This window comes from Emys orbicularis, chromosome 11 (assembly GCF_028017835.1).
Source record: "Emys orbicularis isolate rEmyOrb1 chromosome 11, rEmyOrb1.hap1, whole genome shotgun sequence".
Taxonomy (NCBI): domain Eukaryota; kingdom Metazoa; phylum Chordata; order Testudines; family Emydidae; genus Emys; species Emys orbicularis.
This window is the reverse complement of record NC_088693.1, coordinates 66737113-66755655: the sequence shown is the minus strand read 5'-3', so window position 1 is coordinate 66755655 and position 18543 is coordinate 66737113. Positions and strand designations below refer to the sequence as shown.

At 42.0% G+C, this 18543-nt stretch overlaps 1 protein-coding gene across 1 annotated transcript in view; it reads right to left on the bottom strand.

Annotated features, from left to right (window-relative positions):
- SPAG16 (sperm associated antigen 16) overlaps window positions 1-18543 on the bottom strand; it is a 771051-nt gene that overhangs the window by 737313 nt on the left and 15195 nt on the right. The window contains exons 4-5 of the mRNA XM_065413738.1: window positions 10669-10796; window positions 2584-2721 (exon numbers count right to left, since the gene is read on the bottom strand). Of these exons, the coding sequence (XP_065269810.1) occupies window positions 2584-2721; window positions 10669-10796 (266 nt within the window). The remainder of the gene's footprint in view (window positions 1-2583; window positions 2722-10668; window positions 10797-18543) is intronic.

The following is an 18543-nucleotide window of genomic DNA, read 5'->3' as shown; positions in this document are numbered from 1 at the left end:
CAGTCTGACTTCAGCTGCAAACAGGGTATATAATTGTATGCACAGTTTTGAAAGTCAGGACCCTAATCTCTTGTGCCAGTAGATTAGATTCCTATTTGTAAAATGAGAACAATAGATTTCCTCACATGGACACTGTAAGGCTAACTTAACTGATGTTTGTAAACCATGTAAATATAATCAGACTTAAGGCTCTGGTAAGTATTACTATTATTATTACTACAATGCATATACAACCCAAAGATCTACACATCCAGTTATCATCACAGTTACCCAATACATTCCCACCACATCAGGTGCTAGAAATTTTATAACTCTTTGCAATACATAGTGGTTGGGGCCCTCTGTGATTAAGGGCACATTAAATGTGATTACCACTAGAGATATGCACACACAGTCCATAGCCTCTGTTTAAATAATATGGGAAATGGTTTAAAATATCTACAGCTGCAGGTAAACATAGGATCATAGGACTGGAAGGTACCTCTGAAATCAAAGGCCAAAGCCTAGAGATTCAAGGCATCTCAGATCACCAAGATTTAATATTCCAACTGGCTTTGAAACTGTGATATATGACTTGACTGAAAAGTAACTAATATACAAAGAAGGTCATATCTTCAGTTGGGGTAAATCAACATTGAAAACAATGGAATTATGCTTCTTTACCCCAGCTGAGATCAAACATCAGACATTGGACAGCCTATTAAAAATGTATTATTTATTGTGCACAGGAATTGAAACTGATCAAGAATTTCTCTTTAAATGTTGAAAATCCATGGTGAAATGTGTCTGAGTAACAGTTAGGAATCTAGTAAGTGTGTCTACAGTTGCTGTACAATCATTTTAATACTGTATTAAAACAACAACATTACATTTAGTTTTAGACACTAAAGCTCTTCCTATGATGGTTAAACAACATTAAAGCAGGAGGAAATTGGTTTGCAGTCTCTTACACTCGGCCCCCATATTGGTGGTGTCACAAATAATGTCCCTTTTCAGCAAGATGATTGTCAAGAACAGCAAGCTTAGAAGCAACAAATTTAATTAGAAGCTATTTTCAAATACATTTCACAGCGCTGCATCTCACCATGAAAACTTTCTGTCTGATACATTGAGTATAATGAGTATTATCGTCTAATCAGTCTAATCAGCACTCCCCCAGTATGTTCAGCTGGAAGCATTGAAAAATTAAGCTTAGTATCACCAATGGGGAAAAAAGGCTGATCATAGAAGTCTTTCAAGTGAAATATATGGTATAGTATATTTCACCCAGCACTGGGACTTGGGATATACAGGACAGGTCCTCAGCTGGTGAGCAGTGTCATAAATCCATTGAAGTCAATGGACCTGACAATTTATACCAGCTGAAGATCTACCCTGATGAGTCAGAAGTTCGTTATTATACTGTGCAAACGAGGAGCATGCTCTCTTCTACAGAGAAATATCTGTAGACAATACCATCAAACGGACAAAAATATCAGTGGGCTAACATTTTGCTTTTCTTTCTTTGACTGCAGCTTGTCACTCCTCCCCTACCTACTTAAATGGGAGTACCTGGTTGCCTGGTTCCCACCCAGACACAAGGGAGGCTGCACAGAAGAATAAAGGGATGGTTTTACTCACAGTTCATCTCCTAATAAAGCCCATTAGATGTCAGTGCAAATCAACATTGAACACAAATGCAGAAAAGAGTTATCAAAAAAAGACTGCAGTGTAGTTCACCGCTGCATCTCTCCATTATACAGTCTGAATGTAAATTACGGAGGGTATGTCTTCACTACCGGCCGGATCGCAGGCAGCGATCCATCCAGCGGGGATAGGTTTATCGCGTCTAGTTTAGACGCGATAAATTGATCCCCGAGCGCTCTCCCGTCGACTCCTGTACTCCAGCTCGGCGAGAGGCGCAGGCAGAGTCGACGGGGGAGCAGCAGCAGTCGACTCACCATAGTGAAGACACCGCAGTAAGTAGATGTAAGTACTTCGATCGATTACCACCCCCCCCCCCCCGGTGTAGAACAGGCCTGAGTGTGATTACTGTGTATCTTGTAAAATCAGCTACTGTGGATCCATATGCACAGATACAGTCAATAAATGTATACATATATATTTACACAGATACCTACTAAACAAGACCTAAAAACAACAGAAGTTTTACATTTGAAAGGACTACAGGATCAGGTGTATAATGAGGAATTATTCTTCTCCTTTACACACCAACTTGTTGCAATATGACAATTTGTAGCATTCTGATACATAGCACGATATGGTAATTTTTCATCTATCCCTACATATTACATTTTCATAATACTGTGGAGTATTTTGTTGAGACTATTGGATTTTAAATATTATCAACTAAAGCCAAACAAACTGACAAAAGAAATTCAGACTCAGCTCTCCAGACAGAGCTGAGAGATACTTGGCAATTTCATTCAGCTTTCATTCAGGGCCTCATCCATAAGTGAGAATGTGCAGAGGCACAGAGAAAATAGAAATGTATTAATTCCATTAAGAGTTTGATTTTATTTTATCTGGAGCATTTGCTGTTTAAAAAAAGAAGGCAGCGGCATGCCATTAAAACTAACATACCTGGCAGCCAGTTTATAGTTTTCCAATTCCTTCTTTAATCTTCTGTTCTCCATCTCCAAATGCTGATTGTAGGTGTACATATCTGGGACAAATCCAATATCTTTACGTTCAATTGCACCTTTCTGCATCAGTTCATACCTAGCATAATATAAATGGGTAGATGTTTTACTTTAAGTTCCTTTATCTCCCCCACAGTGTTTTCCATCCCATGTTCACATTTACATTAACTATAATCACTAACACACATAGCTGCCTTGTTGAAAAATTCTTGTTTACACTCAGACTTAGTGATTTTACCACTCATATTATGCCCTATTTTGGTCCCCTTCATTTTAGCACTTTTTCATAACATTTAAAACACATTTTATTTGTAGCATACTGCCTTAACCTCAACAGTTGTTCTTTTCCTTCCTTTCTTCTGGTCTATGCTTTCAAAAGAAAGTATAAAAAAAAAATATTCACCTCAAATTGTACCCCTTTAAAAGTAGCAGTTTCCAAAGATACACACAGTCCTTTTAGGTCATGTAGTCTCAAACACACACTTGTTTTTCTGAAGGCCTCGATGACTCAAACAAAGCTATGGAACATGTGGATGAATGACCCTATCAATTGTCCCAAGCATAGAACTCATAGTTTACCTGGAAAAATGTCCCCTTCTCCTTCATTTTACTATAGCACTCTTTCATATCAGTATTACATTTTTCTCCTGGATTATTTTGGAATCAACTAATCACAAACACATTTCCCATTGCCCAATGTGATATTTATACATTTTTCTTATTAGCAGGCCAAATCTTGAGCCTACGAGCTTCTGTGATGTAGAACTCTATAGCCTGTTCTGTGTGCCACAATTGCAGACCAAGCCATACCTTAGGCAGTGAACAGTGATTCTTAGGTAGCCATGGGGGGAGGGATACCTCAGTGGTTTAAGCATTGGCCGGCTAAACCCAGAGTTGTGAGTTCAATCCTTGAGGGGGCCATTTAGAGAACTGGGGTGAAAATCAGTCTGGGGATTGGTCCTGCTTTGAGCAGGGGGTTGGACTAGATGACCTCCTGAGGTCCCTTCCAACCATATTCTATGATTCTATGTACATTTGCATAGCACTCATGCAGCCTCTCAGTCATTCTTGCAACAGTGTCTGTGACTTTACCCAATCTAAGTCTAAAACTCTTTAGAGCAATTCAACCCATGGGGATGATGTTATTGGAAATGCAGAACCACCCAGCAGAAGGGCAAGTTCCACTTTGGCTGGCTGACACTACGAAAAGATAGATTATGCTATCCACGAGAGCAGCATCTCCTAAGTGACTGCTTCTGTCAGAGTTCTACTTGAGCTAGGAGTGAATATGAACCTCAAGATTTAAAAAGACATTTAAAAAACACATCCACACACAAACTCAAGATCCTATGGGCTCCTGTTAACTCAAGGTGCCTGTGTACCAGAAGAGGTAAAGAAGTTTCCCAGGTTCCACAGCCACAGAGACTCCTCCCTAGTGCACAGAGGTATAGTACATTGCTTTCTTGGCTCTGACTGGGTAATCTGGCTCCACTCTCAGGGACAGTGGAGCAGATCCTCAGCTGGTGTAAATGGCCATAGTTCTTTTGAGGTCAGTGAAACTATGCTCCAAGGAGCTGTGCCAATTTACAACAGCTCAGCATCAGCTCAATGGAGCTGTATCAATTTACACCAGTTGAGGATCTATCCTACAATCCTTGGGTCCATCAAACCTGATTGCCATAGAAAGATGTGTTGGGGCTGAACTTGCTAGAGGAAATCATATCAGCATGTTTTGCCTTCCCAAAATGCAAATATACTGAATTTGCACAAATTTTGTATGCAATTATTATGCATGGCAACAAGCAGCAGAAATTAAAACTAGGAAGGATATACTGTACACTAGCTCCTGAACTGGACTCAAATAGCAGGCTTCAAATGAATAATTGTAACGGTTTTCAGATCAATAAAACACATTGGAGAAAGCTAGAAGTTCTGTAGACCATCCTACAGAGGGTGTAAACCATTTAGATCAGCTATCTCAGCGACTGAAAAAAATATGTATGTTTACTCCCATTGGAAGGTTTCAAAGGATGAAGGTGAATGTTAGAAATTATTGTTTCCATGTGTATGTGCTCTGCCAAGGTCAATTGCTTATGTGTGACTTCTGGGTTACCCATGGTTCCTCATAGGAGTAGGCACTGCCATTCATAGCTAGGAATGAGACTGTCACTCATGCATCTTTTTACCATCAGAAAAGTGATGGAATTTGTGTTATCCTTGAAAATATTCAATAGTATTTAACCAAAGCTAAATTAACACTAGCATCACTTTTAGTTTTCATATCCAAAATAAGCTTTTGATATCAGGTAGGCTAACCACACTAACCAAGTTATCCTACAAAGGAACTATGACCATATCATGTCATTGTTTTTTTAAGTAAAGCTCTCATAAAAGTCAAGGGCTCTTTTTGCCAAAAGCAATCTCAGCCCATGTATGGCTTTGTCATTTGATGCTAATAAAACATTGAATAATCTAGCTTGGTAATACTTGCATTTTATACTGTGAAAATCATGTTTCAGGAAGAACTTTAAGATGGCACCAAACAGCTTATTTTAACTCTAAAACCTCCATTTTGTCCTGGTCTTATACTTTTAAGTTTGCTCTGCAACACAAGGCAATGCTTCCCCTTTTCCTCATTATTTTTTCATTTAGCACTAGAAATCTTGGCAGTTACCACACAGAGTAACTTTCTATTCCAGCAGGGGGGAGTCAGAGTACCAAAGGAAAGATAATGTTTAATATGAACCTCTTTCTCTTCCTTCAGTTAATAAGCAGTGTAATATCAGATTACTGCATGAACTGGTCTTTTTCCTCTATGCGCTTTCTATCTAGTTGTATTAACTTTTCATTCTCATGGCCCGTGGAAGACCTGAAATATTTAGGAATCACTCTAAGAAACCCAAATTAGTTAGAGTTAATATATCCCTGCTCTTTGGTAAAATGAATCTTAGAGCTCCCTTTTTCAGTATGGGGTAGAGGAAGAGAACAATTAAAATTAGTCTCATTATCTTGGTTGCATCTAAATTATCTAGGACACTATTATATATTCTCAACATTCTCTAACAAGAGTGATATTTTCCAACATATCTAAGTGACTTAATAGAATTTGGGTTCTTAAGACATTTACATGCTATTGAAAATTCCCAGCCAAAAATCAATCAGGGCCATACTGTACTTTCCTTTTTAATCAGAACTCTCATTTGATTTCAATGGAACATTATGTCCATTTTACACAAAGGAAGAATGATGTATACAGAGATTATGGTCTAATTACCTCATTTTCAAGGGGTGCCACTATTGGAGTCATGGCTGATCAGTGCATCTGAAAAATTCAGGCCCTGAATGCCTCAGGATGGGCACCCAAAATTAATGGTAGCTTTTTAAATTGTAGATGTAAGTCACAAAGGAAGTGTCTGGCAAAACCAGGAATTAATACCAGATCCCCTGACCCCAGTCCACCACCTTAGACAGAAGTCCATTATTTGTGTTTCACAACTTCATATTCCATAATCAAACAAACTCAAAATCTCAAATGAAACTAAGCTGCACACCACCAAAGTATGGACCTCGTGTAATCTAATAGATGGGATAAGTTCATAAATACTTTACCAGTTAAGTTAAATGTATGAGTAGGGCACACTATGAACAGCCATTATTAAATCTGGGCTCAGTGCGTCAAGCCCTTCACATGAGATGCCCCCTGCCCAGTTAGATTTGCCAGCTGGTACATGGTGGGAGCATTACAGCCATGGCCTCTCCCTTTTCTGCCCTCTTGATCATGATGGGAAAGTATTAGGTGCCCTTCCCCTTCTCCACCTAGAACTGCAATCTGTACAGCAACACCACTGCTGGACAGAGGAGGAGAATCTTTACTCTTCTGTACTGCTCTGCAAGGCTGTGTGTTAGGGATAGAGTTGATATATAGGATTTCTTTATTTTTCTGTCTCAGATAATTGCATAACTGCTGGCTACACTAGCTAGAAACCTATGAATGTCATGGGGTAAAACCATCAGTACCACCAGTTGGAGATTCAATTTATATATACTCCTTTTGTCAGACAAATTTCTCAACTGAATGCCCTAGCATGAAAGCCATCAACTTTCTGTATGAAGATACATAGGACATGGATAATTGATGAAGTTAGCTTCTAGCAGAGCTAAGAACCCTGAAAGAGATTTTTCAGAATTAATTGTATTTCATTAAAATTAACATGCTCTTCTCCAAGACAACCATTAAAAACCCATGTCTCATTACCTTTTCAGTGAAAAGGGGGGGAAAGCATACTGCTAGAGCAGAAAGTGTGGTTAGGTCTTACTATGTTAAATTTGGCTGGTGAAAATTCATAGAGTATTTATAGCTAGATAGTTCTCACTCTTTTCTTTTAAAATTTGAAAAGGAATTGTGAAACAAATTAAAGTGTGGTTAGAGCCAGACATACATAGTACAGGTGGGCATTCTTCAAGCTCTTCACCCACGGCTTAACTCGAAGTAACCCAAGTACCTATGACATGAGATTTTCAAGAAGACAGACCACCAACTGTGAGGGTATGATTTAAAGCCCACAGTGTCTACCCTGAAATCATGAAATTCAATATGCTTGGAATACAAGCCATAAACAGATTCAGGTCTCCACAAATGTTTTGAAGGAATTGGGTGGTGTGATGATTCTGCATTTGTTAGCTAATGGATGTGGGGATTGATTGATTAGCACGATAGTTCATCTTTGGATATCAGATAAAATGTTCAACACCTTTAATATTTAAGATGACATGCTGTCACACTACCGTTCTTATTGGAAATCTCAGCAGCAAGGCCAAGAAAGAAGAGAGCATAGAAGTTTGATTACCTCTTTACCCTCAGAGTAGCCACTCCCATTTATCACTGAGGCAAATTAGTGGAGACTTGCAGTGCCATGCTGTGCCTGTCTCTCACACACACAGCTTCAGTACAGCTGGATAAGACTTATATATCCATTAACTGCAGTGCACCTTAGCAGCCTTACATTAAACACTCAGTAGCATGAGTTTACAATACAGTGAAAACGTCATATGTAGTGACTAGTATATACTCACTACTAGGGAAAGATTTTGTTTACTTCTGATTTAAATTATGTAAAATGCACTCTGACATTAAAGTTATAGGTGCTCTAGAATTGCACAGGGTTACAAACACAGAGATATTTAGATAAAATATATGGCTTTAAAGACCAGAATGGGTTCCTCTGAATTCCCTCCAGTGAAGCAGGCAAATCTGTGTCCTTTGTTTTCCTTCAATAGGGCTAGATTTTTAATGTATAGTCCGGCCAACATGGGCAACACATTGTTGCACTGCCCCTTGCATAGCCTGGGTGGGAGATTGCATAACCTCATTCATAATCGGGTTTCTCTGCTGCGCCAGGAAGGAATTATGCTGCATTAGGTCTATACTCAGTGTAGCAAACTTTCCCCCAGTGTGCTGGTGCAACTGCACAAGGGAGGACATTGCAACTCTACAGAGTCTGCTTTCCACTCACATTGCTACCCCATAATACATGTAGCCTAAAAGAGAGGGCATGCTCTGCACACACACCCCTACAGTCTGGCATGGCCACACAAGCCAGTCTATGATTTTGTCCATACTAAGTAAAGGTAGATTAGCAAATTATTTACCTGTCCCCCAAAGTACTTGGAGACAGCCCATCTTTCACCCAAAGGCGGAAACACAACCAGGTAAACTGAGGAGTGCTTAAAAAAATAAATCAGTGATTGCCAGTTATGAGTTTTCTGACCAAAGGTAGTAAAAACTAGATGAGAACCGATCAGTAGCTTGCAATGAGCTCTTTGGGACTGGGGAGCCCATATCAATGGATGCAAAGATCTGCAGTTAATCTGCCCTAGTGCTTCATTCTCCAGAACTGTCAATCCAATACCATCAGCAAGCAAAAAGGCATTACAAAAAGTTTGGGGAGTCAGAAGAATACAGAACATACAAGAAGTTTATGATATTTTGCAATATTCCATAAGTATTTTCAAACATGGTTTTAAATTCCCCAGGAGTATCGTTAGAATAGACATGTTACATATATATGGAGATTTGCACAAATAAAGTACAATATGATACAGCACCATTCATTACAATGAAGAAAAATAGTACTTATTTATCATTTGAAATAAGACATCAATATGAACATAATTTTTTTATATATATATCCAGACAGAAAGATATTTTAAAAGTACTCTATTTTCTCAAGTTGCAATATAAACACTAATAATTTTGTCTAATTTAATACAGCATTAGATTTTAGGCAGACTATTACATTTAAGAGGATCATTTGATAAATTAGTCAAGCTCTTTTGATGTAAATGAAAGAAGTTCTCAACTAATTATTTTCTCATTTTAAATCCCATTAGGACTTGATCACAGCATGGATCAGCTGTACATTAGCAAGAGGAAGGTACCAGTTCAAAGAAGAACTTGATAACACTAATCTGCTCTCACCTCATTAACAGTGTAAATCAGCAATTTAAAACCAGTTTAAAAATCACTTGCTAATATCATCAAAATGTATTGCAAAGGAAGTGCCTTAATACCCTAGGACTCGATCCTGAAAATCCTTACTTATACAAGTAGTATCATTGAAGTTAAAGGTATTGCCCATGTGAGGAAGAACTATTCATGTGAGCAAAGGTTTGAAAGATCAAGCCCCTAAATTAGGGTCTGATCCTCTTCTGTTCAGAGTCAATGGGAGCTTTGCCATGGACTTGAATCCAAGCAGGATATGACCCTTGCAAAGTTTCAGTTCCATACAAAAGCTGTCATTTATATCGGTCTAGTATTAGCTGTCTTTTGCCATCAGAGTTACATATCTGATATTAATCATCAACTGCTTACCATCTAAGAGTTACACAGGCTCCTGAACGGTGCTCTTTCATTATTTTAAACACATTCATGCAGACATTGTATACAAAAAAAAAAAATGCAGCATAAGCTCCATAGGCAATGCCTGCCTTTGGAAACTCTGCATCAGTAACACCAGTGTCTTACAAGTGGCTGGGGCTTGGTCCAGGTCCAATGAACTAGACACAATGACTCAGTGAGTAATAAAACAAGAAGTTTCAAGCCTTAAACATATGTTTCTTAAAAGTTAGATTTTTCATTATGTGAAAAAGACAACGCTTTTTTCAAATTGCATTATTCCAAAATAGCTTGTCAAACAGCCTAAAAAAACCCCAAACAAACAACAAACCCCAAAGAATTCCCCCTGACCTTAAAAGAAAGACTAAAACATTTCAGGTAGATAGGATCCGCCCCTCCCACCCAAATTACCTGGAGGATTTGAAACGGGCTAACGGAAGCAGTATCATTAGAATCTTGCTACCAGAGTCACCCCTATAGATCCATAACATATCTCTCTCTCCCCCACAGAAGCTTTGTCATTCTGACAGTTAATCAGTAAACAAAGTATATGACTTGGAATATATATTTTAAAAGCAGTCCATGGAACTCCTATACAATTCCTCTGCTTGCAAATTGTGGGACAAAAAAAAAAAAACAACCTCTGAGAGCCACTTAAAAATACAGAAAAGAGACCAGAAGTAAGTAGTCACAAGGTCAATCTTCTGAGCATTATTTGACTTAAATTAAAAAGACAAAAAATACAAGGGTAGCCATCACAATTTTCTAACCAATGCAAATGATAAAAGTTGTGATCATTCTGCCTCGAGAAATGAAGTAACTATTCAATAGAACATGCTCCAAACACTTGGACAAGGAAACTGCTATATGCCAGGTTTTCATAAGTGCCCAGCACCTAAATAAAAGTGCCCAGATTTTCAAAAGAGAGAACAGTGGAAGCTTGTGGTTTCCGAGAACTTCTGGTCACTTCATTTAAGTGTTTAAATAGGAGCTGCTGGGGTTCAGCTCTTTTGAAAAATCTGGCCCTAAAATGATTGTTTCCATTCTCAACCTAAGCTTATTTTCTTGAAGAGAAGGTTTCTCAAAATAAAGTTTGACTTTTTTTGAAGATGGACATTTAAAAAGTTTTACCATTCAGTTTGGAAGCAGTCAAGGGTTCTGACCATCCCCATTCTGACCAGAAAATTGCAAAGAAAGTCATCCACAACTTCAGGTATTTCAGACACTGAATGCTTAGAAGTCAGAACAGATCGCTGAGCCTGAAATTAAAAAGTTTAGTATTTGTTATTTTAAATATGTGCAATCCCTGAAAAAGATACAAGAACCCATTACTTCCTAGCCTATAATCCAACCCCAGGGCCACCCTCCATCCAATAGTCATTGGAATAAAACAATGCAAGAAATCTAAACCATTTGTGTGAAAGTGTGATGCTGTGTATAAGAAAGGTGACCATTTATATCACTGTTACACTTTGTATAAGATTTATGGAAATTGTGTATCATGTAAGGCATCAATGGAAAAGTTACAATCAAGTATAATTATCCTGGTTAAATCCACGTGTTTGTATTTGAAGTTATGAATATTGGCTGTGTTGTATTCCTGATGATTGATATCCACCAGATGGATTTACATCAAGGCTAGAAAGCTATGTACTGATGGCCCATCAAAGACACTCAGCTCTCGCAAGGGGCCATTGAAAAAAAAACTCATCCCACATAGTAGGTCTTCCTGCAGATGCCTCAGACAGTGCGATGCAAATGACGCACCCCTGTGATTCAGCAAACCACGTAAAAACATGTGATATGCTCATGTGGCCTGGACTCCATCTTGGGCCAGTAATTTTCCACACGCAGGGGCTATGAGCTTTGTTTGGGATAGTAACATAAGAACAAACATACTGGGTCAAACCAAAGGTCCATCTAGCACCGTATCCTGTCCTCTGACCGTGGCCAATGCCAGGTACTTCAGAGGGAATGAACAGAACAGGTAATCGTCAAGTGATCCACCCCCTGTTGCCCATTCCCAGCTTCTGGCAAATAAGGCTAGGGACACCATCCCTGCACATCCTGGCTAACAGCCATTGATGGACCTATCCTCCATGAACTTATCTAGTTCTTTTTTGACCCCTTATAGTCTTGGCCCTCACAACATCCTCTGGCAAAGAGTTCCACAGGTTGACTGAGCATCATGTGACGAAATAAAGTATTGAGTTTGTTTTAAACCTGCTGCCTATTAATTTCATTTGGTGGCCCCTAGTTCTTGTGTTATGAGAAGTAGTAAATAACACTTCCTTATTTACTTTCTTCACACCAGTCATGATTTTATAGACCTCTATCATATCCCCCCTTAGTCATCTCTTTTCCAAGCTAAATAGTCCCCATCTTATTAATCGCTCCTCATATGGAAGCAGTTCCATACCCCTAATCATTTTTGTTGCCCTTTTCTGAACCTTTGCCCATTCCAACATATCTTTTTTGAGATGGGGTGACCACATCTGCGTGCAGTATTCAAGATGTGGGCATACCATGGATTTATATAGAGGCAATATGATATTTTCTGTCTTATTAGCTATCCCTTTCCTAATTATTCCCAACATTCTGTTCGCTTTTTTGACTGCTATTGAACATTGAGCGGATGGTTTCAGAGAACTATCCACAATGACTCCAAGAATTCTTTCTTGAGTGGTAACAGCTAATTTAGACCCCATCATTTTTTATGTATAGTTGGAATTGTTTTCCAATGTGCATTACTTTGCATTTATCAACATTGAATTTTCATCTACCATTTTGTTGCCCAGTCACCCAGTAAGTTTCCAGGCACATAGCAGAGGATATAAAAGACCCCTGAAATATCTCTATTTTGCCTCTTTCCTGCTCAAAATCTCTAGTCTGGGGATTTACAACTAAAAGGAGCATCTTGAACTATGGACTGAGGACCTTCTAATCTTTTGGAAGTTACCAGAGACTTTACAAGCCAGAAATCTCTTTCATCACTGCTACAAATCTCATAAGGACTTTGCAATCATTTGTAAGTATATGATCTATTAACCATTTACAACTCTTCTTTTGTTAATAAATCTTTACTGGTTTACTAAAGATTGGTTGACTATGATATTTGGGTAAGATCTGAAATATATTAACCTGAAGGCATGTGTCTGATCCTCTGGGATTAGTAAGAATCTCACATATGGTGAATTAGGTTTTCATTAACCCCTCACCACATTAGCTCCCATCCAGATAAACAGTTCTAAGGGCTGGAATGCCTACATGGAACTATTTGGCTTCTAGTTAATCAGTGTGGTACTGCAGAAGCTCTTTTGTTACTGGCTTGATGAATCTAGTATCAGAGGGGTAGCTGTGTTAGTCTGGATCTGTAAAAAGCAACAAAGAGTCCTGTGGCACAATATAGACTAACAGATGTATTGGAGCATAAGCTTTCATGGGGGAATACCCACTTCGACAGATGCATGTAATGGAAATTTCCAGAGGCAGGTATAAATATGAAGGTCAGAATCAGTCTGGAGATAACGAGGTTAGTTCAATCAGGGAGGATGAGGCCCTCTTCTAGCAGTTGAGGTGTGAACACCAAGGGAGGAAAAACTGCTTTTGTAGTTGGATAGCCATTCAGAGTCTTTGTTTAATCCTGAGCTGATAGTGTCAAATTAGCAAATGAACTGAAGCTCAGCAGTTTCTCTTTTAAGTCTGGTCCTGAAGTTTTTTTGCTGCAGGATGGCTACCTTAAAATCTGCTATTGTGTGGCCAGGAAGGTTGATGTGTTCTCCTACAGGTTTTTGTATATTGCCATTCCTAATATCGGACTTGTGTCCATTTATCCTTTTACGTAGGGACTGTCCAGTTTGGCCGATGTACGTAGAGGGGCATTGTTGGCACATGATGGCGTATATAACATTGGTGGACGTGCAGGTGAATGAACCAGTGATGTTGTAGCTGATCTGGTTAGGTCCTGTGATGGTGTTGCTGGTGTAGATATGTGGACAGAGTTGGCATCGAGGTTTGTTGCATGGATTGGTTCCTGAGTTAGAGTGCACCATAGCTGGGTACTGTCCCTGCCAGCAGGTATATGGGATCTTGGGGAGCAATTACCACACAGGTGGGGTGCCAATTAATTTCTTTATTAAGAAAATGCAAAAACAGGGAAAATTCAATAGTGAGGGGTATGGGGTTTGTTAAAGTAGACAATTGGGGAGGGGTTTCTTTTAGTAAATGGGATAGGGGGTTTCAATAGTGGGGTACAATACAGTGGGGTACAATACAGTTGGTAACCAATTAACACTGAAGTATAAATGTAACAGGTAGCTAACAATTTCTATGTAAAGAGTGTGTCACAGCAGCATATAACCAACTAACAGTATGGGTAAAATGTGTTAAATAACCAACAACTTTAGGTAAAAAATGTGTCACAGTGGTGTAAATGTAAAATGTGAGGTGTGTTAGAGAGAAAAGGGGTAACCAATGGGGTTTTATGCTAGAAAGAGAGAGAGCAGACAGGCTGCAAGTTTAAACAGCAGAGAGAAAGAGAGAGAGGGGGGAAGAAAGTGGTAGAGAAGTGAGGTTGGGGGAAGAGGAGCACGTGGTGGAGCAGAGGCCAAAGGCAGAGGGAGATTTAAACTCAGGGAGACACAGAGAACAGACAGGCTGTAAGTTTAAACAGCAGAGAGACAATTATACAAAACACAGCAAAATCTTATCTATGATTTAACTTAACCAAAACTACACAAATTAGCAAGCAACAAAACACAATGCAACAATTCTTTAAGCCTAACTTACAGGGTACAATGCAAGCAATTTCCTAAACCTAACTTAACTACAGCTATGCAAAATGAAATTACAACTTATCTAGACTAAAGGACAAAATCTAACCTAATGGGTGCACCTTATACTAGGGGTAGTTCCAGAGGGCAGAGTGGTGTGTGCCCAGGATACAGCTCCAAGTGGGGAGGGGGATTTAACTAGTGGTGGCTGCAAGCTGGCAGCCCAGGATACAGTCCAGGAAGGCACAGGCTTATTTCTAGCAGCAAAGGCGCTGCAAAGCAAGAAACAGATTACAGATACAGACCAAGGAGTTTAAGAGAGGTTTTAAGACACAGACCAAGGTTTAGCTTGAGTCTGTGTGCTGGGGAAACAGAGCCAGCAGCTAAAGTAATAAAAGTATAGAAAGTTTCACAGAGGGATTCTTACCAGTCTCCAAGGCAGCAGCAAAGGCAGAAGCAGCAACAACATCAGAAGAAGCAAGGAGGGCTCGGTACGGTCTTGATAATCAGGAGGTCTCTCAGGCAGCAATTCGTTCTTCGTGGGGGGGGGGTGTTAAAAACGGGGGCACGCTCAAAAATAAAACGAGAGCGGAGAAAGGACCCCCCAGAACTCCTGGCTGATCAGACCAGATAGCAATGCAGGAACCTTTCTGATCTTTGTTTCAAAAATGCCTGTTCTTAAAGGCAATCTCAGGCAGTTTCCCCACCAGAAATCCTGATAGGCTCCTTCTGTCACAGGGGAGGAGATACAGGGAAAAACTGCAGGTGAGCATAGAGACATGCCTGAGCAGAGTCCTGGACCATAGGCGTGAGTTCCCACCTCAGGACTCAAAAGCACATGAGGCCTATGACTCATGCCCAGGATCTTAAAAACACATTAGGTCTTGCAGCTCTGGACATTGCCTACCCTACACCGAGCCCAGGTTTAACAAGGTGATAACAGGACCAACCCTTTGAACAGGGCAGTAGTCCCACTTAGCACGTAGCACAAGTGGCCATCCCTTTGAGAAGGGCAATGGCTCTTGGTAAACAACTTAAGGGGCCCTCCCTTTGAGAAGGGCAGTGGCCCTGGTAAACAACTTAACAGCCAGGGAGGGGCGGCCACAGGAGGAGAACAAAAACAAAATGGAGTAAGGGGACAGCTTTAAGAAACAAAATGGAATAGGGGGAAAGCTGTAACAGACAGGTACAATGGTAATAGGACTCTGCAGGGGCCAGGTGAAGGTGGTTGGGGCTCAGCGGTAGAGGAGTGGGTTTGGGGCAGATGGAGCTCAGCAAGGGTATGGGTGTGGGGGAGGTCCAGATGCAGCTGGAGGAGACTCAGTGGGATGGGAATCCAGGTGTGGGTGGCTTGTGAGGGTGGTCCAGGTGCAGGAAGAGTGGGGCTCTTTGGGTGGGGGGGAGGGACTGTGAGTGCAGAGGGGTGAGGCTCAGCGGGAGGGTCTGGCTATGAGGGGTCTGGATGCACAGAGGTTGGGTGGATGCGGGTACAGGGATCCCTCCCCCTGCAGCGGAGGGGGGATCGGTGCAGGAAGCAGAGGGGGGAGTGGAGTTTGCAGAGCTTCCTTTATCTGGGGGAGAAATCTAGGGCTGGGGTGGGTCGGGTCTGGCCTGGCCCCACATGCTGCGCATGGGAAGAGGAAGTCCCGTCCTTCCCAGCCCAGCTAGGACTAGCAGCTGAGCCCAGTACAGGGTAGGAGGCACCTCCTAGGTCTTCCCTAGTCCTGCCTCTTGCCCCACAGTGATTTACCTCTCTGCCAGCTGCCCTGGGGCCCTGAAACATACTGCTGGGGAGAGTTGCATAAGCGCTCTTGTGGCTTCCCTGTGCTTCCCCCTCAGAAAGTCATTTTTCTGCGGGGAGGCAAAGAAATCTGCAGGGGACAAATTCTGCACATGCACAGTGTCATGTTTTGTGAGACTAAAATTAAGACATTTTCTCATCTCCTACAAGAAAGCTTACTCCAAGTTCTTCCCCCAGCATTTTCAACCGCTTCGGGCGAGACCCCTTTTCATAGGATCGAGCCCACTGACAATTTTTCCCACACAAACTGACGGAATACCTACAAGATCATCAGTACCCCAAATATAGTTTCAAAAGTTTGTTATATTACCCTTAACAAGCTAACGCCTGCGGTTTTCTTCTTTAAAGATGCCACAATCTTTTGTTAGCCTGAGCTGAATGCTATTGAGTGGGGGCTCATTGTGAAAAGACAGTTACCTCAAAGAACGCCAGTTACGGAAAAAGGTAACTGTCTTTTCTTCGAGTACTTGCTCATGTCCACTCCATATTAGGTGACTCTAGTACCCCTGGAATTGGGTAGCAGTTCACGGACATGTCGATTGCAACACAGCTCTGCCGAACCCAGAGTCGTCTCTGGCCCGCTGAATAATGGCATAATGAGAGGTAAACATGAATGGAGGACCACGTTGCGGCTCTACAGATGTCCTGCATAGGGATGGGCATCAGGAAGGCTGCCGAAGACACCTGCACTCTCATCAAGTGGGCTCTGAAAATCGATGGCAGAACCCCCACCAAGTCATAAAAGGTCCTTATGCATGAGGTAATCCAATTGGAAATCCTCTGTGAGGACACTGGGTGACCCTTCATCCTATCCACTGTAGTGATGAAGAGTTGAGTCAATTTACGGAAAGGCTTTGTACATTCTAAGTAGAAAGCCAAGGCCCTCCGGCCACTCAAGGCGTGAAGACGCCTCTCTTCACTGGTCTTGTGCGGTTTGAGACAGAACACCAGGAGGAAGATGTCCTGGTTCATATGGAACGTGGAGACCACCTTTGGCAGGAAGGCCAGGTAGGGCCACAACTGAACCTTATCTTTGCAGAAGACTGTGTACGGAGGTTCTGAGGTCAAGGCTTTAATTTCAGAGACCCGTCTCGCCGACATCAACACCACCAAGAATGCAACCTTCGATGACAGGTGGGAAAGGGAGCAGGAACCCAGCGGCTCGAAGGGCAGGCCAGTGAGCCTAGAGAAGACCAAGTTAAAATCCCACTGTGGGACAGGGGCCCGTACCTGCAGGAAGAGTCTCTCCAGCCCCCTGAGGATTCTGACCATCATGTCATGGGAAAACACTGTCTGTCCTTGGATCAGTGGGTGAAAAGCGGAGATTGAAGTGTGTGCCAGGCCCTGGTTCCTCAAATGGAGCAGGTAGTCCAGGACAGCCTGTATGGAGAAATGCGAGGGAGAGATGCCCAGTTCAGACGCCCAGCGGGAAAACCTCGTCGACTTGGCCAGGTAAGTCAGTCTACTTTCCAGGAGGACCTGTTGGACTCCTTCTGAACAGGTCTGCTCCTCGGGGTTCACCCATGCAGCATCCACGCCGAGAGGTGGAGGGAGCCAAGGTGGGAGTGTAGGAGTTGACCAAGGTCCTGGGAGCCACCACTGACAGGCTCATGAGTGTGCTGAACCAGTGCTGGCAAGGCCACGTCGGGGTGATCATGATATCAAGAGGGATAAGGTGCAGGTTCTTTGCCAGGGCCCTGGTGATGAGCGTAATCAGAAGGAATGTGTACATCAGGCTCCCTGACCATGACACGAGGAAGGCATCAGACAGGGAGCCCTTGCTCAGACCTTGCCGAGAACGGAACAGGTGGCATTGCCTGTTCTGTCTGGTAGCAAACAGGTCCACTTGGGGAGTTCACCACCTTTGGAAGATCATGTAGGCTACCTCTAGATGGAGCAACCACTCGTGGTGAGAGGAGAAGTCCCTACTGAGCCGGTCCGCCAGTGTATTCCTGACACCTGGAAGGTGACAAGCTTTGAGGTGGATCTCCTGGCTGATGCCAAAGTCCCATGGACGGGGCACTTCCTGACAGAGAGCCAAAGAGCACGCTCCCTCTTGCCTGTTGACGTAGAACATCGAGGCTGTGTTGTCTGTCAGGACCAGTACCACCTTGCCCAACAGGTGGGGGCAAGAAGACTGTGTGCCAGCCGGACTGTTCGGAGCTCTTTGACGTTTATGTGCAACCGTACTTCGTCTGGGGACCATATCACTTGAGTCTGGAGGATGCCAATATGTGCCCCCCAGCCAAGGTCCGAGGCATCTGACACCAACTCGATGGAGTGGGGAGGGGTGTCAAACAGAACCCTTTCCAGGACTGTTCTGTGGTCGGTCTGCCACCGCAGCGAGGTAAGTATCGCCTGGGAAATGGTAATGATCTTTTCCAGGGGATCTCGGGACTGGGGATAGACAGTCGCCAGCCATTGTTGCAGTGG